General features: G+C 43.4%; 1 protein-coding gene across 7 annotated transcripts in view; it reads right to left on the bottom strand.

Moving 5' to 3' along the window:
• camk2a (calcium/calmodulin-dependent protein kinase II alpha) overlaps positions 1-22,848 on the bottom strand; it is a 135,596-nt gene that overhangs the window by 60,875 nt on the left and 51,873 nt on the right. For all 7 annotated transcript variants that reach the window (XM_037546319.1, XM_037546318.1, XM_037546322.1 and 4 more), the window contains exon 3: positions 13,481-13,540. In XM_037546319.1, coding sequence (XP_037402216.1) covers positions 13,481-13,540 — 60 coding nt within the window. The remainder of the gene's footprint in view (positions 1-13,480; positions 13,541-22,848) is intronic.

Below are 22,848 nucleotides of genomic sequence, written 5' to 3'. Positions count from 1 at the left end.
CTTTGATGTGATGTTTCAGTCAGGTTGTGCTGTTTGAAGCATTTGAAGCGTTTGATGTGTTTGACGTATTTGACGTGTTTGAAGTGTTTGGATTGTTTGGATTGTTTGGTGTTTGTTTATCCCTGTGTTCATTTCTCGCCAGGTCTTTTCCCAGTCCGATCCAGGTTGGCTCTATGACCCTGGACTGTGTTGACCCCGAGTTTGGATTTGCCCTTAATAAATCTTGCTTGCAGAACAAACCTGATGCAAAGCTGATTACTGTTTACACTAAAACAGAATACAGCACCTAATTTTGTAGCTTTATTGTTATTCAAAATGCACCTTCTACCTGTCTGTCAGTCCAGAAGCCATAACTATGCCAACAAACAAACTGCATAGATTTGGAGGAGTTCTATGAAGTGAAATGTTATGCATGTGTTATTCTCTGCTGAGCTGATCAGCTGCCCATCCTGTGTGTCTGATGCTGTTGCCTCTACTGCTTTGATTGGTGCCGCTGCTCACCAGCCTTCTGGACCGGTTTGACCACCACTGAGCTTCTTGCTGTACAGCGCTGTGCAGTCCTCACCCTCAGATCTTCTCTTTTCCCACTTTACTATAAAACTTCATACTAATAATGTTTGCTATTGACCAGAGGAGGACGGGTTCCCCTTCTGAGTCTTGGTTCCTCTCAAGGTTTCTTCCTCTTTAGGGAGTTTTTCCTTGCCACTGTCGCCGCTGGCGACGCTCATGGGGGCTCGGACCCAAATTTTCTTTCTTTTCTCTTCTCTCTGTAATACTGATTGTTCTGTAAAGCTGCTTTGTGACAACACCTGTTGTAAAAAGCGCTATATAAATAAATGTTGCTTGCTTGCAGGTGATACGTTAGTTGTTGTTTTAGCTTAAGTGGGTAAATAAGGTCTATCTATGATATTTTACCAAATTATTTGGGTTTTTTATTTACTGCAGACTGAAATTGCAAACATATGCGATAGTGTTCCAGACATAAAAGCAACTGATTCAAAACAGGCAGCTTAGTTTCCAATGAGGAGAGAACATTCTGATATAAGCATGACGTCCAGTGAAAATGCGGTACGGTCATTTATTTAGTCCTAATCCTGCAAGTTTACATGATCTGTTTAGATTCCACGCTATTTATATCTGAACATGTTTACATTCAGAATAAAAGTGCGTCTTACCTGTGTCTCTATATTTTCAACTCATGCAACGACATAACTGGCAGAAACACAGAAGAGCTCTATATCTGGTAAGCTAACCCCACTGCTGCACACCCACAACCACAGAACTCCAAATGATGCTGCACACAGAGCTGCCCACGTCCACCTGCAGGACTGTCTGCGCTGAGGAGTCAGGAACTGCACACCGTCTCAAGGTTTCTGTAGCTGCAACTTTTATTCTCTCATAACTCTACAGTTATTACTGTCATTCTACTGTTCATCCTATTTACATCATTGTTTAAATATAGTTACATAACTTGAGCATTAATTACATAATGAATAACATTTACATTTATTTAACCTTCTGTACAGACAGTACGCACTTTATTTTGATGATAAAAATGGCAAATATGTAAAGAAAAACATAGATTCAAAAATGAAGGCATATTTTTTACTAACTACTATTTATTATTCATTATGAACTATGAGTTATTCACTATTAATTATTGAGCATTCACTCTGAATTATTCAGTATCCACTACAAATGATTTTTTATCTACTATGAATTATTCAAAATATATGATGAATTATTTAGTATCTACTATTAATTATTCAGCATCTACTTTAATTTTTTCTGTCTCCTCTATGAATTATTCAGAATCCACTATGAATTATTCAGTATCCACTATTATTTTTCTCCTCTATAAATTATTTAATATTCTCTATGACTTATTCAGTATTCACTATAATTTTTTCTGTCTCCTCTATGAATTATTCAGTATCAACTATGAATTATTCAGTACCCACTATGAATTATTCAGTATCCACTATGAATTATTCAGTATCTACTATGAATTATTCCGTATCTACTGTGAATTATTCAGTATCCTCTAGGACTTATTTAGTATCCACTATGATTTTATCTGTCTCTGTCTGAATATTTACAAATGATTCATTATCTATTGTCAATTAGTCAGTATCCAATATGATTGTTATATTATCTAGTAATTACTATGAATTATTCAGTATGCAGTATGCAGTATGGATCATTCAGTAACCATTATGAATTTTTTGCAACTACAATGAATTGTTCAGTCACTACTACAATATTCAGTATTTACTACAAATTATTCAGTATCTATTATTAATCATTCAGTATCTACTAGTATCACTGCTAAATCAGTTTAAAACACCTAAAAATCAGCCTAAAAGATAAATTCCTAAATCAACTCAGTCATGGAAATTAAAATGATCATGCTAACTGCAGAAAATAAAAACTTTAATCATGTTGTGTTTTTTAATATTTTATTTTTTGTAATCCTTTTCTTGGCTTATTCACACAGGGCCTAATGTTCACTGTTAAAAAGTGGGTATTTGATGAGGTAAAATAGATAGGTAAAGTTCTAATACCTGGTTGTTGGTGGTCCAGGTCAGAGTTGTTTATCAGATCAGATGTTCTTTGCGTTTTGAAGTATATGAATTGCATAAGGACATCAGGATCTGACCTCCAGTGTGTCCAGTCAACTGCCCTGAGAAAAAGGAAGAAAGCCATAGTGCCCACTGGTTCTTCTTCCTGAGAGAAGAGTGTAGGAGGGTTCTGGCTGCTTAACAAAACTCACCCGCATCCCCCCGCCCCTCCCCCCCCTCCTCGTTCTCCACCGAGGAATGCTGACTTTCGCCTGCTGTGCCAGAGAGAAATGTATTCAGCGCTCACTAAACTGAGGACTGAAACTGTCAGTCTGAGACGAGAGTGAGACGAGTGCTCGTGCAGATGGAGACGGAGGACCCTCAGAGCTCTGCTGCTGATTCAGACTGAAGCTCTGCTCTTTAGACCTCAGATTACACCCCTACAGCCTGATCCAGCGCAGTGAAGCTCAGATAATGCACACGTTCTGTGGAGCAGAACTGCAAAATACGAACACCACAGACCATCATATTCAGCATCTTTAGTGTGCCTCACCCCACTGCAGAGACCACAGTTCTCCAATAGACACAACCTCAGCCTCTCCTGGCATTATCAGTCATTATCTTACTATTATATTATCCATCCATCCATTCCCTAAGACACTTCTCCCTCAGGGTCTCGGGGGGGTGCTGGAGCCTATCCCAGCCATCATCGGGCAAACAGGCAGGATACACCCTGGACAAGTCGCCAGTTCATCGCAGGGCAATTATTATATTATCAATAACCTATATTCTATTATCTCATTACATTTAGAAGTGATATGTCACAAGCACTTGTCAAGTGTTTTCGAACATAATTCTCAGTAGCCATGTTTACATGCAGCCTAATAATCAGCTAATAATCCAACTAATAGCTCATTCAGAATAGAACACGTTCATGTAAACACCTCAGTCGGAATAGTCTAGTCAGATTGAGGCCATTTGGAATACAGTTTCTATCCCCTGAACGAGGTGAGTAATCCTGTAAATAATCCATTAAACAGAAGAATTATATCCATATGAACGCCTGTATCTGATTCCTTTCCCTATCGGAAAGTTTAAGTCCGTTCTGCATGTGTGTCGCGTCACAGTGAGAGTTCATACCGTTCAACACAGCGGAGCAGAAACTGGTCTGCAGAGGAGACGAAGTTCATGCTCTGATCTTTAAAAGACGGCGGTGGGACGGACGTCCAGCTTGTGTCTCAGAGCACGACGTCTTCCTCTCGGCCTTCTTTAATAAGGACGTGTGAAGGACGTTTTCCTGAGTCTGACGTCATTTTAAAGCAGTTAAAAACACAATCACTGCTCACTGCTGCTCATCTCACTCTGACTGGACTCACAGGATGCTCAGTGTCATGGTAACGTCTACACTAAGCATTTCTCTATGCATGTGTAGTTCTGTTTTGGATCTGATTACTTGTAGTGAGCATGTAAATGGAGATTTTCATCAGATTATTGAGTAGAGTGAGCATAAACACATCAGTCTTAATCAGTAATCAGAATGTATTAAATCGGATTGGCAGAAATCTTTGCATGTAAACACAGCTAGTGTTAGGAATCTGAATTGTTATTGTTTATAAAGCATTACATTACTAAACATCTGAAATGTGTAAGAAATTCATTATGGTTGGAATTTGTTTATCAATATTGGCTTTTGGTTATAGCTACAATGGCTAACTCAGCTGAACTGGCAGCAGTTTTACTCATCTGTTTCACTCACAAGACCTTTTTCCCACAGTGGCCAATGTTAGTGACCATCTATTGTTCCATCTCAGTGTAAGGATCTCAGTTATGAAGAACAGTGATTTGTTCAAAATACAAAAATAGTACATTTTGATTTATATGTTATACACAGATGTAAAGTCTTTCTAGATCTCAACTGACTCACAACTCGACTCTCCCTTAACTGACTTTGACTTGGCTCTTACAAGATCTCAACAGATTTGTGACTCAACTCAGACTATCCCTCAACTGCCTCGCAACTTAGACAGGCAGTCCATTTGGACTGGCCCTCAACTGACTTGTGATTTGACTCAGATTGGCCCTAAACTCACTCATGACTCAACTGAACCTAGCCTGACTTGTGACTCGGACTGGCCCTCCACTGACTTGGAAACTCTGACTCACCCTCAACTGACTCATGACACGTCTTTGATGTGAATAACTCTGAACAAGCATACCTAACGCCCCACACACAGGAACGCCTGTTTTCCCATTCATACACAAACACTAATGTTACTGTTATACAGCTGAAAGGGCTCTGACTGGTACCTACAGATTGGCTTTTCACAATTATGACATAATTGCTTCACGGCAATTATTTGAAATCATCGCAGTTACGTGAGATTATCGCAATTAAGCTGATTGCAGTCATTTTCCATTAGATTTCATGATTATATTATACCAGAGTAAGCAAATTGTGAACTGGGGGTGATGTTTGGGGCAAATAACTGTACATAACAGAAAGCAGTAAATGTATTCACTTAGACAAAATCGTGGGACTTTGATGAACATGAAAAACTCAACACAAACACCCAAACAATGCGGCCTTTCTTTACAGATACTGGTGGTTAAAACACTGAGCACTCAAGGGGACGATAGAAGACGACTCAGAGTGGGATCCACTGTTATACGACGGTACAAGACTGCTTGGACAGGCTTGGCTATCGTTATAGCACCGCCTGCTGCATCGCTCAGAATGCAGCTCACACTTATTGTGTTATGAATTGTGTCATGACACATTTTTGAACAAGTGGCCAGAACGAGTGAAATATCATGTAGGCAACAACCGTAACAGCTTCTTAATCATGAGTTTTCAAAGGCTTAACATACAAGATCAGGGGTCGGCAACATGTAACAGAGCTGCATGCGTCTCTTTTACTGCCCTGTTGCAGCTACACAGCAGAATTAGATTTTAGGTAAAAATAAAATAATAAGTATAACTGTTAATTCACCCATTAACCCTGAAGGTTGGCACACAGACTGCTGGTCACCATAGCAACGCAGACAATTAAAAGACTTAAACACTGAAACCAGCTGGTTTCCTGATACGTTTAATCTGCAACAAGAAATTGTCAAGTTGTGAAGCTGAAGTCGGTTTCTCATTTACCAGCCTCTTGTTTGAATTTTCCCGTTCCAACAAGAAACTGGAGAATGAGAAGTGACTTCAGCCTCGCAAAATGTTGAGACATTTTATAAGAAACTGGAAAAAGTTTCCTGCCTGAGATGCGAGAAAAGCGGCTATAGCTGAGCTAAAGCTTAAAGCAGAGCGAAGTAAATCTGTGTTTTTGTTTATATTATATATTTTTAATTTATACTAGGACATTAGCTATTGGGCAAAGAATATTGGAGATGGAGCTGCCGGGCAGAAGGAGAAGAGGTAGACCTCAGAGAAGGTTTATGGATGTAGTGAAGGTGGACATGGAGATGGTTGGTGTGAAAGTAGAGGAGGCAGTGGATAGGGCATGATGGAGGCAGATGATCCGCTGTGGCGACCCCTAAAGGGAGCAGCCGAAAGAAGAAGAAGAAGATACTAGGACATCAGCTGGCACATTCTATATGTATATCTATACTCTATAAATCATGTTCAGCTAATCATCACATAGTTAAATGAAGGTTTCACAGTGTAAAACTAACCTAAGGGTGCGTTAATACCTGTACTTCAGTGCTCTTAGCGTTTACTCTGACTTATTTAATGTCAAAGCAAAATATGCAAAGAGAAATAAAGTGGCAAAAAGGTCATACACAATTGTTCAGATTTTATAACTCATGGCAACAGTTATGGAGATGACCGCTCTGGCTTTACTGAGCTTGCAGGTTTTATGTACACTGTATTTCCAAAAGTATTCGCTCGTCTGCCTTCACGTGCGTATGAACTTAAGCGACATCTCATTCTTAATCGATAGGGATTAATATGAGTTTGCAGTTATAACAGCCTCAACTCTTCTAGGAAGGCATTGTACAAGGGATAGGCGTAAAGGTCCAGCCTGCCCCCTGCTGCCAGCATAGGGTGACGGCGGCGAGGAACCATGGACTAGTCAGGCTAAGCAGACACACCTGTGGCCTTCCCTACATCAAGCTGTAGCAAACAGCAATGTTTGTCACACCTTTGTAGAGAGGTGACCGGTACGGTACTTAGTCCAAGAACAGAAAAGAACAGAGAAGAAAAGATCAGAAAAGAAAACAAAGCAAAACTGCCCCAGAACCACAAAGAGGGCTGAGAAGAGAGTAATTGCCCCCAAATTACTCACAAATGGGAAAACATACAAAAGGTGTTTGCTCTAAGAGCAAACAAGTGAAAGGAAGCATAAAGCCTTCCTGTCATCATCGCATCTTTTGTGTTCTCGTTATCGTTTTGTTTCTTATTCTAACTCGACCTCTGTTTGAGCACGGTGCCCACCTTTGTTCGACGTTCCCGCCTTTTTCCTTGAAGGTTACCTTGTGGTAATGTCACGGACCACCAATCTATACAGTAGCAGTTCAAACCCTGCTTGGGGACACCCTACTTTTCTACATCTAGCACACACTCCGTTCCCCCCATCTATCTCTACTTTTACATATTTTTTAATAATAGGAGTGTGTTTATGGGAATTTTTGACCATTCCAGAGGCACATTTGTGAGGTCAGACACTGATGTTGGACGAGAAGGCCTGGATCACAGTCTCCGCTTTAATTCATCCCAAAGGTGTTCTATGGGGTTGAGGTCAGGACTCTGTGCAGGCCAGTCAAGTTCATCCACACCAAACTGGCTCATCCACGTCTTTATGGACCTGCTTTGTGCACTGGTGCGCAGTCATGTTGGAACAGGAAGGGGCCGTCCCCAAACTGTTCCCACAAAGTTGAAGCATTAAGAGTTCCTTTCACTGGAACTAAGGGGCCGAGCCCAACTCCTGAAAAACAGCCCCACACCATGATCCCCCCTCCACCAAACTTTACACTCGGCACAATGCAGTCAGACAAGTACCGTCTCCTGGCAACCGGCAAACCCAGATTCATCCATCAGATTTCCAGACGGAGAAGCGTGATTGGTCACTCCAGAGAACTCGTCTCCACTGCTCTAGAGTCCAGTGGCGGCGCTTTACACCACTGCATTCCACGCTTTGCATTGCGCTTGGTGATGTAAAGCTTGGATGCAGCTGCTCAGCCATGGAAACCCATTCCATGAAGCTCTCTACGCTGTTCTTGAGCTGATCTGAAGGCCACATGAAGTTTGGAGGTCTGTAGTGATTGACTCTGCAGAAAGTTGGTGACCTCTGTGCACTATGCCCCTCAGCATCCGCTGACCGCTCTGTCATTTTACGTGGCCGACCACTTCGTGGCCGAGTGGCTGTCGTTCCCAATCGCTTCCACTTTGTTATAATCCCACTGACAGTGGACTGTGGAATATTTAGTAGTGAGGAAATTTCACGACTGGACTTGCTGCACAGGTGGCGTCCGATCACGGTACCACGCTGGAATTCTCTGAGCTCCTGAGAGCGACTGTCACGATTGGCCCCTCCCAGTCCTGTCCATGTTTGTTTTGGTCTAGTCCATGTGCTTTTTGTTTTGATCCCAATTCAGCCCTTTGTTCTGTTCAGTATTTTGGATTTCCGTGTTCTTTGTCATGTCTGTCCCTCCTGCTCTCCGCATCGGCCATTTGAACCTGGACTGTCTTGACCCTGATTTTGGATCTGCCCATAATAAATCCCGCACATGCGTCCGCCCAACATCGTTCCCCATCGTTACAGCGACCCATTCTTTCACTAATGTCTGTAGAAGCAGTCTGCAGGCCTAGGGGCTCGGCTTTATACACCTGTGGCCATGGAAGTGACTGGAACACCTGAATTCAGTGATTTTGAGGGGTGAGTGAAGACTTTTGGCAGTATAGTGTAGGTCTCATTTCACATCTAATATTTTGCAACTTTCTGTAGCCCAGTATGCTACCAGAGACGCTGAGTCAAGGTGGAATTCTGCTTTTACAAAACAGACAAAATATTAACTGACGTAGTATAAATGATATGATACCTCGGCCTCCTTATAAAGTGGACATTTGTAATCACCAGTTCTGAGCTAATGAGGAGAGAATGAAGCACATCTACGTGTAAAACAGCGTGAGGAATCTGCCTGTGGCAGGAACGAAAGCAGTAACTCATAATGGCAGCTCAGTAACCATGTGTATAAAACTTCCTGCTCTTATTTTTCAGAGCAGAGTTTTGAGCGTGATAAAGATGGAGCTGCTCTGGGCCAAACGCACATGAGTGAAAATGTCTGGGATTAATAATGCAGGCAGTCTTGTCGTTGCTGGTGAGGCAGATGCATTATTAAAGACGCCAGAGCCTAAGAACCTCCTCTTCATCGCCAAATTAAACACCGCTCTCCCAGCACTGTGCACACAATCTGAGTCTCTCGCCACTCAGAACGCTGTAGATCACGGTCAGATCACCCAGACGCAGCCGCTGCACAGTCTACATCTGATTTAACACTAAAAGATGACCAATATAATACGCCACCATTTCAGCCCGCAACTCTGACTCAAGTCACACTAGTTTAATCTTGACTCACATTGGCCCTCAACTGATTCGTGACTCTCCCTCACCTGACCCCGCAACTCAGACTGGCAGTCCATTCGGACCGGCCTTCAACTGACTTGTGAACTCACTGAACTGACTCGTGACTTGACTCTCCCTTAAGTGACTTTTTGCAGTGAAGTGAAGTAAACCTAAACTGACTTATGACTCAAGTGAATCTAAACTAACCTATGACTCAGACTGGCCTTCCACTTGGACTGACCCTGCACTGACTCAAACTCAGATCTGGCTCTTCCTCAGCTGACTTGCGACTCGACCTTAACTGGCTTGTGAATCAGACAGAGACTGGCCCTCAACTGACTCGCAAACTCAGCTCTGTCTCGCCCTCAAGTGACCTGCAACTCTCCCTTAAGTGACTTTCGACTTGACTCTTACTAGATCTAAACTGACTCATGACTCAACTTGAGCTGGCCCTCAAGTGACTCATACTCAGATCTGATTCGCCCTCAGCTGACTCGGGTCGGCTCAAACTCGACCTTAAATGACTCAACTCAGACACAGACTGGCTCTCAACTGACTCACAAACCCAGCACTGTCTATCCCTCAAGTGACTCGCTACTTGATTCTCCCTTAAGTGACTTCTGATTCATCTCTGACCTCAATTGACTCGTGACTCTCGTGACTGCCCAGCGATGGCACTTTGTCATAAAAATCAATTAAAAACAACTGACTTAATGTTACGAAAGAAATATCAAATATTTTCAAACAGTAAATCATATTAATACAAGCCTTGCACAAAGCAGCTTCATCTATTTTTAGCCTCTAGAAACAAAGTTCACTGCCCTAAAGATTCAGCTGTCCACTTGCAAGTGACCAGTATATAGTATAAAACCAGCTTCTGTTGTGCTAATCTGTTCACTGATGCACTCTGCATGCTGCCACACCCACACATCACGTTGTTTAAAGCGTCATCCTACAGAAACGTCCACTGTCCTGTCTCTCCATAGGAGTCACTGGTGTGACCGATCCTCATAATAAAGGAAACACCGGAGACATTTTTAATGATCAAAGCATTTTACAGAACATCAAACCACACGCTGTCCATCAGGGAACGTCCACTAAAATATGGAATTTAATCCATTTCCATGTGTTTCTGTTTTTTCACAGTGACCTCAGAATAAAGTCGGTCACACCAGTGACGTCAGCTAAACGCTTCATATGAGATCATGAGCTGAATGAGAAGATCTCTGAGGACTGAGAGACGCAGTGGACTCACCATGAGCTTTTCGCCATAGATCCTCAGAAAACAGGTCAAAGGAGGTCGAGTGACATCATCAGTGTGACTCTTATTTCAAAATAAGAGTTTTTTAATGGGGTAACACCAGTGACACGACTCCTGGGGACTTTCATTATATATTTAATATTTATTTGGCATTTTTTAAATGTATATATTCCATAGTCATGTAGAGATTATTGTAGTTAAAATGGCAGAAAAAAATGGTTAAAATAACTTTTTTGAAAATGTAAAAAAAAAAAAAAGTAGCCCTATCGTGTAGTGTAATATATCTGTAAACGCTAGGGACACACAAATGGATGTTTCTGTAGAGTGACCTAAAACACACACACACACACACACACACACACACACACACACACACAGACACACACACACATTTTCTTAGCCACTTCTCCCTCAGGGTCACGGGGGGTTGCTAGAGCCCATCCCAGTGGTCATTGGGCAGAAGGCAGGATACACCCTGGACATGTTGCCAGTCCATAGCAGGGCAGATGGACATGCACAGACACACACAATCACAACTAGGGGCAATGGAACATGTCCAATCTGCCTGACAGCATGTCTTTGGACTGTAGAAGGAAACCGGAGAACCCGGAGGAAACCCACACAGACACGGGGAGAACATGCAGACTCCACACAGAGAGGACCCCGGTCACCTGGCCGGGGAATCAAACCCAGGCCTGACCTAAAACAAAATGCCCAAAATGTCCTTTTTAAACAAAAAAAAGACGTGTTTCCCTGTGGGTCTGCATGCTTTCTTCCGGTGAATAACTGGACACTGAGGCAGTAAACAGTGAGAGAGCTTGTACTAAAATATACAGCAGCATAAGGGCTGTAAACATAATTGGTGATTCTGGAGCTCCAAACAAACATTTCTGCTTCAGCTCAGTCGCAGCCGTGCTGGTGTTCAGATGATGGATGCAAGACGCAAGAAGTGATACTTCAGTGGTTTTGAAGAAATATCGGCTCTTCACTGCTGTACAGCCTGTTCTCATCCAAATTCTCATAAAAAGGAACAATAACAGACGACTGAAGAGGCTTGAAGGCCCATTCTACCAGTCAATACTTTTCTAGGGAGATTATACAAGCTGTGGACAAGCAATAGACCGTTTGTATCACTGATGGGTGACCTTAAAGTAGCTGAATTTACTCAGTAGAAAGACTGTTTGGATACATTTGGACAAAGAGTGCAGATCCACACCAACTTGAATTGGGTTAGTAAATCCAAGTGGACACTACATGAGTTTTAAAATCTCAGAATAGCTGCACTGCTGAATCACATTATCTCCTGTAGCCTGTTTGTAGACATAGCAGAGTGTGGACTACATCAGGGTTCTCCACCTTTCCCACCCCAAGGCCCAACTGTGTATAATTACAAAGCATAGTGGCCCACAGGAAAACTAATCAACTTTTTTAAATGCAACTTTATTTATTTATTTTTTTATTATTTTACTGTGCTCAGTGTCTAAAGAGTCAGTCATTAATACAGTTATGCTGATTATATTGCATCAACGTGCTGCTAGAAGAGAAGGGATGCCAGCTCTTGGTACGGGTCGGCAGGGAGGCGGACCTAAGTGCGAGGGAGGAAAACCCGTGAGAAAGGGTTTTAAATGAATATAATGAGGTGATGGTGTGAATTGAGTGATTGTGCACATTGAGGGAAGGTGGCTCAGAGCCAGGCTCGAAACACTGATGTGCTGATTGGTGGTCCTAGTTAGCGCTGCAACACCGTGTAGGCAAAAATGGGAAAAACACCTCAATGAATGGGAATTAAAAAAATAATAATTGGCGGGAAAAGGGCAAACAAAGGGGACGCTGAAAGTAGCATGCTCAAACAAGGGCTGAGACAGAAAAGTGAGAAAAGATAATCAGAAAACAAAAACGACTTCCTCTGTGATTCTGAGAGGAAGGTCAGCTTTATGTCTCACATGTTTGCTCTTTGGGGGACAAACAATTTTTGAATAGCTTGGATCCGTTTCTTGTTTAAGCCTTCGTTTTGGCTTTTAAGTAGTTTGGAGGTTCAGGACCCAGCCTTGTGACCGGAAGGTCGCCGGTTCGATTCCCTGAGCCGACAGCATGTGTGACTGAAGTGCCCTTGAGCAAGGGCTCGCCAGAGTGCTGGGGATAGAGCTGACCCCTGCTCCGGCCAAGTGTGCTCACTACCCCTAGGGTGTGCGTTCACTGGTGTACATGTATGTGAGTGTTTGACTGGACAGTTGGGTTAAATGTAGAAGTCTAATTCCTCTGTGCACAAGCACAGTGGGCCAAAAATTCTGAATTCAGGTACATTCAGGTTAAAGCAACACTATGTAAGATTTGGGGATTTGGAGCCCTCTCTGGTGGGAATATGTAACTGCACCCATCAGGTGAAAGAACATCTTGTAATGTTGGACCTCCACAACTGGATGAATCTTCTGCGTTTTGAGTGAGTTGAAGGAGAACTCAGTCAAAACTTGGTGAAGGACATGTCTTTTGAAGATGTGGGTGAATTATCTAATATCGTCATCAATATAATTGTTGATTTTGACATCATTAGAGACCTAAACATCTAGTCAGACCTTCTTTTTGAGTCTGTGCGTGTTGTGCGCTGATTTAAATGGAGATAAGTGAGAAATGTCCTCTGAAACCGCTGAGGTCAGCATCTTGGTCTCCTCATGGCAATTATGGCCTTGGCATCACATGTTAATTTCTGCTAGGTCTTCTCTTGTAAGCCAACATGGCATCAAACACTGTGACATTTGTCAAAGGCTGGTTATAGTAACACGCGACTGTTATATTACTGAACATAATCTTTCATGAGAACAAGGCCAAATGAAGCTTTAGTCATTTTATTCTTTCCTTTGATTTCAATCAGCCAATTCTTTTGAAACATTTAACCAATGACTTTCTTGAGTGACTGATCTCCTCAGATATTCAAAAAGCTCTTTTACTGACTAGTTCCCTGACAGATCTGCCAAACGCCTCGACACGATCATTCTCTGGCCCAAAAACACTCTTACATAAGTGTCTCTAAAATGCAGATAAACAGTTAAGACCTGTTATGATGCTCTATTATGTAGTATAAAGTTAACTGTACTTGCCTATGTTGGGGTGCTTGAGCAGTCGACAGATCCGAGCCTCTCTGTCCAACTTCTGATGATCTGAAACACAAACACCCACCAGTTACCATACAGAGGATCCAAAAACAATTCAGTATTTACACTGTTAACAAACAATAGAAATCACCGTGTATAAACAGAACCACACTTCTGCACTTTCAATACACGATTACGGTTTATATGCTGAATTTAACACAAAGGAAAAAATAAAACAAAATGTGGCCTGTGCAAAAGTTATGACTATCAGAATAATATATCAAACAAATAAATAGAAAACATAGAATTGTGCACCAAAATCAGCAGAAAAATGCTGTTATTTTTATTAAGCATGTGCCTGTGGAGCAGTGGTCACCAGCCCTCCTCCTGGAGATCGAGTTTAGCCCCAGCCTGGATCCAACACGCTGCCCTTATTAGTTACCAGGGAGTAACTAATAATGTACTAAACGTACTTAATAATCCGATCATAATCAGATGTCTGACGTTATCTGATTATTCAAACGGTCATGTAAACAGCACACTCTGATTTCTTAGATCGGAGGGAGGTCTAGAAGTCTGATAAGAAATCAGATAAAGAGCCTGGATCTTAGCTCAGTAATCAGATGTCTCAGTGCTGTGGACTCTTACTCTGATTTCTTTCGCATATCTCAGTCTGAGCATGTGTGAAAACAGACCACGGTACCAGAAACACAGCAACACACTATTGAAACCGACTACATGCTTGACTAAATGAAGGACTGAAATATATTTGAATATGGTCATCGTCTAGATGATGTATGTTCGTATTTTCAGGTGAAGTGGTGTGATGTTTACAAAAAAAGCTGTTTTATGTTACGTCTACGTCACGCCTTCTTCTGTGAGTTTACTGGCCAGTTGTAATGCAGAAGTCTGATTTCTGTAGACCCGGAGTTTCAAATTGATCTGATTGATCCGTTGATTGGATTACCGGCAGAAATCCGATCGGATTACTAAGTGCAGGTACCTTGTGAGAATGTCTCGGTTATCATTCTTCACCGCAACCACTTTTCATGATCAACACCTTGCAGCCTATCAGAGTAAAGTGTGTGGGGAGGGGTGGGGCTTATGCTCCAGACACACCCACACTTGAATGACAGGGCTGTTTTCTGTTTATAAATTGTATAGATTGCGATTTTTGAAGTTGATTTTCTTAGAAGGTGGTGCAGTGACAAAAAAACAGAATACACAGTATCTTTATGCATCGTAGGCCCATCACCAGAAGAACGAACATCCCACCAGACTTTCAGCACGTGCTGTGCAGTCTGCCGCCAAGTGCGGCCAAGATTTGAGCTGACATGTATAACATAAGATGACTTATCACAGTTTGCAGAGGGTTTATCACTGTGTGAGCCAGACCAGCTACATCAGATGACAGTTACAAGTCTGTTTAGCTGTAATGTCAAATGCAGGACCTCGCCGTTCTGTTTAATCACTGATGTAGGAATTACAGGGAGCTAAACCGGTTCTGCTGTTCACCTGTGGAACCGGGAAGCTGCGCCTCTGGCAGCAGTAATGAACTAGTCAGAACTAACCCTGTAGTAATAGAGCTGTTAGCAGGCGCTGAAGGAGCTAATGATCTCTGCTGGATTTGTGTTAAAGCTGCACGGACCGTTCAGCACGATCCTCCACACACAAAGCAAAGCACTGCTGGCCTGCAGTGACCTGTCAGGCCAGACTGCCGTTCGCTATTAAGAGGGACACACCACAAAGTTACTATTATTAACCCTTATATATCATAGTTACGTCACGCAGTCATTCCAACCCTGCCGTCGTTTTCTCTGAAATATTTCTGACTGAAACGAAGGAGAGAAATTGAGTGGAAAGTGCTGATTCTGAGCTTAGCGCCCTGACCACATTCATGGTCGATATTTTAATATGAGCAGAATTTGATGAAAGGTTATTGTTTGTTTTTGCAGAAATAAAAAATAATCTTTTTCTAACATCCAAACAAACAGGAGAACGTCCGGAGAGAAAAGGCAGAACCTCCCCATTCAGAGACTAAATCTAACAATTCATTCAGGAACTAATTCTGAAGTTTTCAGTGGTCCTTTGTAGATGAAACCAACACTCAACAGACACTCAGTAACATGTCAAAAACATGAGGATTAGGATTTGGGTTGAGGTTAAGGTTGGGGTTAGGATTAGGGTCAGGGTAAGGGTTAGGATTAGGTTTTGGGTTGAGGTTAGGATTAGGGTCAGGGTGAGGGTAAGGATTAGATTTTGGGTTGAGGTTAGGATTAGGGTCAGGGTGAGGGTTAGGTGTTGGGTTGAGGTTAAGCTCAAGGTTAGGATTAGGGCCAGGGTGAGGGTTAGGTGTTGGGTTGAGGTTAAGATCAAGGTTAGGATTAGGGCCAGGGTGAGGGTTAGGTGTTGGGTTGAGTTTAAGGTCGGGGTTAGGATTAGGGCCAGGGTGAGGGTTAGGTGTTGGGTTGAGTTTAAGGTCGGGGTTAGGATTAGGGCCAGGGTGAGGGTTAGGTGTTGGGTTGAGTTTAAGGTCGGGGTTAGGATTAGGGCCAGGGTGAGGGTTAGGTGTTGGGTTGAGGTTAAGCTCAAGGTTAGGATTAGGGCCAGGGTGAGGGTTAGGTGTTGGGTTGAGGTTAAGCTCAAGGTTAGGATTAGGGCCAGGGGTGAGGGTTAGGTGTTGGGTTGAGGTTAAGCTCAAGGTTAGGATTAGGGCCAGGGTGAGGGTTAGGTGTTGGGTTGAGTTTAAGGTCGGGGTTAGGATTAGGGCCAGGGTGAGGGTTAGGTGTTGGGTAAGGTTGGGTTTTGTGTAACGGAAGTAACAGAGTAACAATACATCTACTCAATGTAAGTAACGTATCAACAGAACATCTACAGGATCTTTACTTCAGTGTATTCAGATGCTGCACTACTGACACTTCACTGATATGTAGTTGATGTGTTTATTAATCATCTACAAAGGACCACTCCAAATAAAGTCTTACTAAATGTTCTTTAAACAATTTCATAAACATAAAGTATTGAAAAATGACAGTAACATGAAACAAATTCTTCTGTACACAGAAACATTCTGTACTGCAGTTAAAGAGAAAAAATATAAACTCCAACACGCAACAAGACGCCTACACCAAATGAACACACAAACAAATAAATAAATAAATAGCTTTTAATTTCTGGCTAGTTCTGCATGTGATTTATCATTTAGCCCTGAGAGAGAGAGAGAGAGAGAGAGAGAGAGAGAGAGAGAGAGAGAGAGAGAGAGAGAGAGAGAGAACAGAGAGAGAGAGAGAGAGAGACAGAGAGAGAGAGAGAGAGAGAGAGAGAGAGAGAGAGAGACAGAGAGAGAGAGAGAGAGAGAGACAGAGAGAGAGAGAGAGAGAGAGACAGAGAGAGAGAGAAAGAGAGAGAGAGAGAGAGAGAGACAGAGAGAGAGAGAGAGAACAGAGAGAGAGAGAGAGAGAGAGAGAGAGAGAGAGAGAGAGAGAGAGAGAGAGAGAGAGAGAGAGAGAGAGAGAGAGAGAGAGAGAGAGAGAGAGAGGGAGACAGAGAGAGAGAAAGAGAGAGAGAGAGAGAGAGAGAGAGAGAGAGAGAGAGAGAGAGAGAGAGAGAGAGAGCAAAATGGGAGAGATTGTTGGGAAAAAGAAAGACAGCACAAAAGACAAGGAGAAAGAAGAATTTGGAGAGTAAAGAAGCAACAGAGTGATAAAGAGAATAAGAATAAAGGAGAGACAGAGAAAAAGAGGAACAGATAAAGGGGAAGGTGACAAAAGGGAGATAAAGAGAACAGAGTGACAGTGAAAAGGGGGAGAGAATGAAAAAGTGAGAGATGAGAGAGTAATAGAAAAGAGAGAAAGGATAGAGAGAGAGAGTAAGGGATAAAGGAGAGAGAGGAAGAGATAAAGGAGAGAAAGGAAGAGGGAGAGATAAAAGAGAGCAATGGGAAAGAGTGATGGAAAGGGAGGAAGAAGAGAGAAGAGAGTCAGAAAGTTTGAGAGAAAGCAAGCAATGGAGAGCTAATGAAAAATTAATGGAAATAAAAGAGAGGCAGAGAGAAAAAGAGGAAGAGAGAAAGGAGAAGCTGATGAAAGAGAAAAAAGAACAGAGTGATAGTGAAAAGGGGAGAGATCAAAAAAAGAAAAAAGAGAAATGGGACAGTAATAGAAAAACAGAGAGAGAGCGAGAGGGAGAAAGGGCGAAAGAAGACAGAGAGATGGGGTGAAAGGAGAGAGAGCAGGGTAGAGAGAGAGAGAGAGAGAGAGAGAAAAAGTGTGAAAGGAGAGAGAAAGAAAGAGAGAGGGGTAGAGAGAAGGAGAGGTGAAAGCAGAGAAGGGTTAAGAGAGAGGGGGTGAAAGCAGAGGGGGTAGAGAAAGAGAGAGAGAGAGAGAGAGAGAGGTAAAAGCAAAGGGGGTAGAGAAAGAGAGAGAGAGAGAGAGAGAGAGAGAGAGAGAGAGAGAGGTAAAAGCAAAGGGGGTAGAGAAAGGGAGAGAGAGAGAGAGGTAAAAGCAGAGGGGGTAGAGAAAGGGTGTGAGAGAGAGAGAGAGAGAGAGAGAGAGAGAGAGAGAGAGAGAGAGGGGTTAAAGCAGAGGGGGTAGAGAGAGAGGGGATAGAGAGAGGGGTGAAAGCAGAGAGAGAGAGAGGTGAAAGCAGAGGAGGTAGTGGGGGTAGAGAGAGAGAGAGAGAGAGAGAGAGAGAGAGAGAGAGGCGAAAGAAGAGGAGTTAGAGAGGGGTAGAGAGAGAGAGAGAGAGATAAAGAGGCAAAAGAAGAGGAGGTAGAGAGGGGTTGAGAGAGAGAGAGAGAGAGATAAAGAGGCAAAAGAAGAGGAGGTAGAGAGGGGTAGAGAGAGAGAGAGAGAGAGATAAAGAGGCAAAAGAAGAGGAGGTAGAGAGGGGTAGAGAGAGAGAGAGAGAGAGATAAAGAGGCAAAAGAAGAGGAGGTAGAGAGGGGTAGAGAGAGAGAGAGAGAGAGAGAGGCGAAAGAAGAGGAGGTAGAGAGAGAGAGAGGCGAAAGAAGAGGAGGTAGAGAGAGAGAGTGAGAGAGAGAGGCGAAAGAAGAGGAGGTAGAGAGAGAGTGAGAGAGAGAGAGAGAGAGAGAGAGAGAGGGGTAGAGAGAGAGAGAGAGAGGGGTAGAGAGAGAGAGAGAGAGAGGCGAAAGAAGAGGAGGTAGAGAGAGAGAGTGAGAGAGAGAGAGAGGCGAAAGAAGAGGAGGTAGAGAGAGAGAGTGAGAGAGAGAGAGAGAGGCGAAAGAAGAGGAGGTAGAGAGAGAGAGAGAGAGAGAGAGAGAGAGGGGTAGAGAGAGAGAGAGAGAGAGGGGTAGAGAGAGAGAGAGAGAGAGAGAGAGAGAGAGGGGGGGGTAGAGAGAGAGAGAGAGGGGGGGGTTAGAGAGAGAGAGACAGAGAGAGACAGAGAGAGAGAGAGAGGGGGGGTAGAGAGAGAGAGAGGGGGGTAGAGAGAGAGAGAGAGAGAGAGAGAGAGAGAGGGGTAGAGAGAGAGAGAGAGGGGTAGAGAGAGAGAGAGACAGAGAGAGAGAGAGAGGGGGGGGGTTAGAGAGAGAGAGAGGTGAGGTTGGTGTGTGATTAGTGAGATGGTGAATCGTTATGTGGATTCTTTTCTCTCCTCTATTGAGCTGCTGTGTGTAATCTGTTATCGTCCCCGTCTCCCACTCCGCAGCATCATGACACACACTGAACTCTGGAAAAGCTGTTGCTAGGCAACACTGCGGACTACGCCAGGAATAGAATTATAAAATATATAGACAGAAAAAAACCTGCAGAGAAAAATAAAAAGATTGCATCGAATAGAGTCGGCCTGGCTCTCAGCATATCCTGCCACGGGGATCCGCAGCGATCCCGGTAAATAAAACCCTGCCGCGGCCACCAGAGGGGATTAGACTCTGTCATCACAGTCAGATTATCAGACTCAGGTGGGGCTCTTTGGTTTTGGTTAAATCCACCTGAATGAAAATGATCCTCACAGTTTAGGCTTGACAGCTGGGTGTGACACCACACCTCTAGGGGGCGCTGTCACAAATACACTCATCACTCTGTACACTGTAAATTAGTCTTTTCCACCACAGTGTGCACATGACCCTCAGGATCCAGAACCTGCGTGGGTTCAAACGCAGGCTATATAATTATATTAAAAAAGATGGTTCTTCAAGGGTTCTTTAGTAAAGGCAGTAGTTCTACTTAGATCCATGAGCTCTGAATAGAAAAATTTGCATGCTTAAACCGTTCTTTGCATGGTAAAATGGTTCTTCAAATTGCTGTGTATTGTTCTATACAGAACCTCTCTTAAAAAGGGTTCTATCTAGCACCCAAAAGGGTTCTTCTGTTTTCAAGAGCTTGATATTGTTACAATGGAAGAACCTCTTTGGTGCTAATAGATCCCTTTTCAAAAATATTCTATATAGAACCATAAGTAACAAATTGTCCAAATGCAAAAAAAAAACTTTAATCATGCAATGGGTTCTTTGAGTACTTATGGTTCTTTGGTATTTAGAACCATTTTTAAGGTTAAAGAAAAACCCTTTTTGATGCTATCCAGAATACATTCTCCACCAATCTGAAGAACCATTTCACCATGTATAGAACCATTTAAGTATGGAAATAATTCTTTGAGTGTTAATGGCTCTATTTAGAACCATTGTCTTTATTAAAGAACCCTTGAAGAACCATCTTTTTTAAGTGTACATATTGGCAAAAAGGGTTTTGTATAGAAACACAGTCTCCATCAATCTGAAGAACCATTTCATGATACAAAAAACCCTTAATCATGCAAAGGGTTCTTTGAGTGGTCTTGGTTCTATATAGAATCATTTTCTTTACTAAAGAACCCTTAAAGAACCATCTTTTTTAACAGTGTATATTGTCACAAACTTGAAATTTACAGCAAATTCATTTTGGCCCAATATACAGCGCTGTGTGAAAGTTTTAGGCATCTAAGCAAATTTTTAAACCATTGACCTCAGCAGTGAGTTTATCACAATATACATTAGAATAAAGTCACATTCATCATTCAAATAAACAGAAAAACAATAAACAGTAACAAGAATTTCTCGGGTCCATATTTTTCCTTGACACCTTCACAGCCGCCACAGAGACTCGTTAATATCATCAATTACATCATGAGCTCAATTTACTGAGCACTGATTGGTCAAACCAGGAGCTGCTTTTTAACTACATATAATACTGGGCTTCCTCGAGGAGACGCTTGGAAATGGTTAAACACACTGACATCCAGAAAATCACTATTTATTTTATAAATATATATATAATCATTATTAATGCTGAGTATACAAACACAGCTCTCACTCTGGGAGTACAGAGATCAAATGGCTCAAAGTAGTAGCTTCTCCATACTCCCAGAGGACCTCCCACAAGATATCTCAGGGAACACAGTCATAAGCCTTCTCCAAATCCACAATACACATGTAGACTGGGTTATCAAACTCCCATGCCCCCTCAACAATCCGCGAGAGGGTGAAAACCTGGTCCATTGTTCCATGGCTAGGACGGAATCTGCATTGGTCCTCCTCAATCTGAGGTTCAACTATCGGTCGGAGTCTCCTTTCCAGCACCTTGGCGTAAATTTTCCCAGGGAGGCTGATCAGTGTGATACCCCGATAGTTGGCACACACCCTCCTTTTTTTTTTAAAAAAGGGGACCACCACCCCAGTCTGCCAGTCCAAGGGTACTGTTCCTGAGGTCCATGCAATATTGCAGAGGCGTGTCAGCCATGACAGCCACACAATATCCAGAGCCTTAAGCATCTCCAGATGAATCTCATCCACCCCTAGTGCCTTGCCACTGAAGAGCTTGCCAACTACTCTGTGACCTCTACCAGAGAAATGGAGCTTGACATGCCAGAGGCCTCCAGCCCTGACTTCCATGAGGGATGCATGTCTCCTGGATTAAGGAGTTCTTCAAAGTGTTCCTTCCACCGACCGAAAATATCTTCACTTGAAGTCAGAGTTTCTCCACTCTTGCCGAATACAGCTTGGGCACACCCACCCCGACCACTCCTGAGTCACTGGACAGTTGTCCAGAACCTCCTTGAAGCTGGCCAAAAGTCTTTTTCCATGGCTTCACCAAACTCCTCCCACACCCTGGAATTTGCTTCTGCCAACTTTGCGGCTGCCACGTTTTTTGTCTGTCAGTACCTATCTGCTGAGTCAGGAGTCCTTCGGGACATGAGAAATGTTCTCCCGGAGGTGGGAGTTAAGATCATTCCAAACAGGGGCTTCCGACAGTCCTTCCCAGCACACCCTCACTATTCGCTTGGGCCTATCAGGTCTGACTATCAGTCTTCCTTGCCATCTGATCCAATACACCACCAGATGGTAATCACTTGACAGCTCAGCACCTCTCTTTACCCGAGTGTCCAGAACATGGTCCCAAGTCAGATAAAACGACAACAAAGTCGATCATTGACTTTTGACCCAAGGAGCTCTGGTACCATGTACACTTATGAACATCCTTGTGTTCAAAATTGGTGTTTGTTATGGACAATCCATGCCTGGCACAGAAGTCCAATAACAATTCACCATTTGGGTTTAGATCGGGCAGGCCGTTCTTCCCAATCACGCCTCTCCAGGTCTCCCAGTCATTGCCAACATGAGCATTGAAGTCCCCCAGTAAAACTATTGAGTCTGTAGGCGGGACCCTTTCCAGAACCCTGCCCAGTCGCTCCAAGAAGGCTGAATACTCTGACCTGTTGTTTGGTGCATAAGCACAGACAACAGTCAGAGTTTTCCTCTCTGCGACTTTAATTCACATTTAATTCACACAGAAGGACCAACCTCTATTCAGGAGTTTGGTTCCAGAGCCGACACAGTGGGTGGAGGTGAGCCTTTCTAGCTGGCAGTCTCCTGCACAAGATCCGGCTCCTTACGGTTTCTGCCGCAAGGTCCTAGGCCACCAAGGGCCCCCCTGCAATCTCCCACTGCCTGTGCAGCACTGCACCGCTCGCCCATACTGGACCTTGTGGGTGGTGGGCCCACATGGTCTCCCCACGTTGCTTCTTTGGGCTGAGCCCGGCCAGGTTATGTGGGCTGCCCGGTCACCAGGTGCTCGCCAGGGGACACTACCCCCAGGCCTGGCTCCAAGGGTAGGTCCCGGTGACCCTCTCCCGGGCAGGGTACATGATTTTCTGTGCCCATTTTTCAGGGTGGGGTTTTGGATCACGTTAGTCTGGGTCTTCACTCCAGACCTGTTCAACCTGGGAGACCCTACCAGGAGCATATTGCTTCCGACAACTTGGCTCTGAAGAAGAGGAGAGAAGCTTGAAGTAGAGCCGCTACTCCTCCGCAGCTGAGGTGGTTCAGGCATCTGATTTGCATACCCCTGGATGCCTCCCTGTGGGGGTGTACAAGGCAC

This window comes from Pygocentrus nattereri, chromosome 16 (genome assembly GCF_015220715.1).
Source record: "Pygocentrus nattereri isolate fPygNat1 chromosome 16, fPygNat1.pri, whole genome shotgun sequence".
Taxonomy (NCBI): Eukaryota; Metazoa; Chordata; class Actinopteri; order Characiformes; family Serrasalmidae; genus Pygocentrus; species Pygocentrus nattereri.
This window is presented reverse-complemented; position numbering and strand designations above follow the sequence as displayed.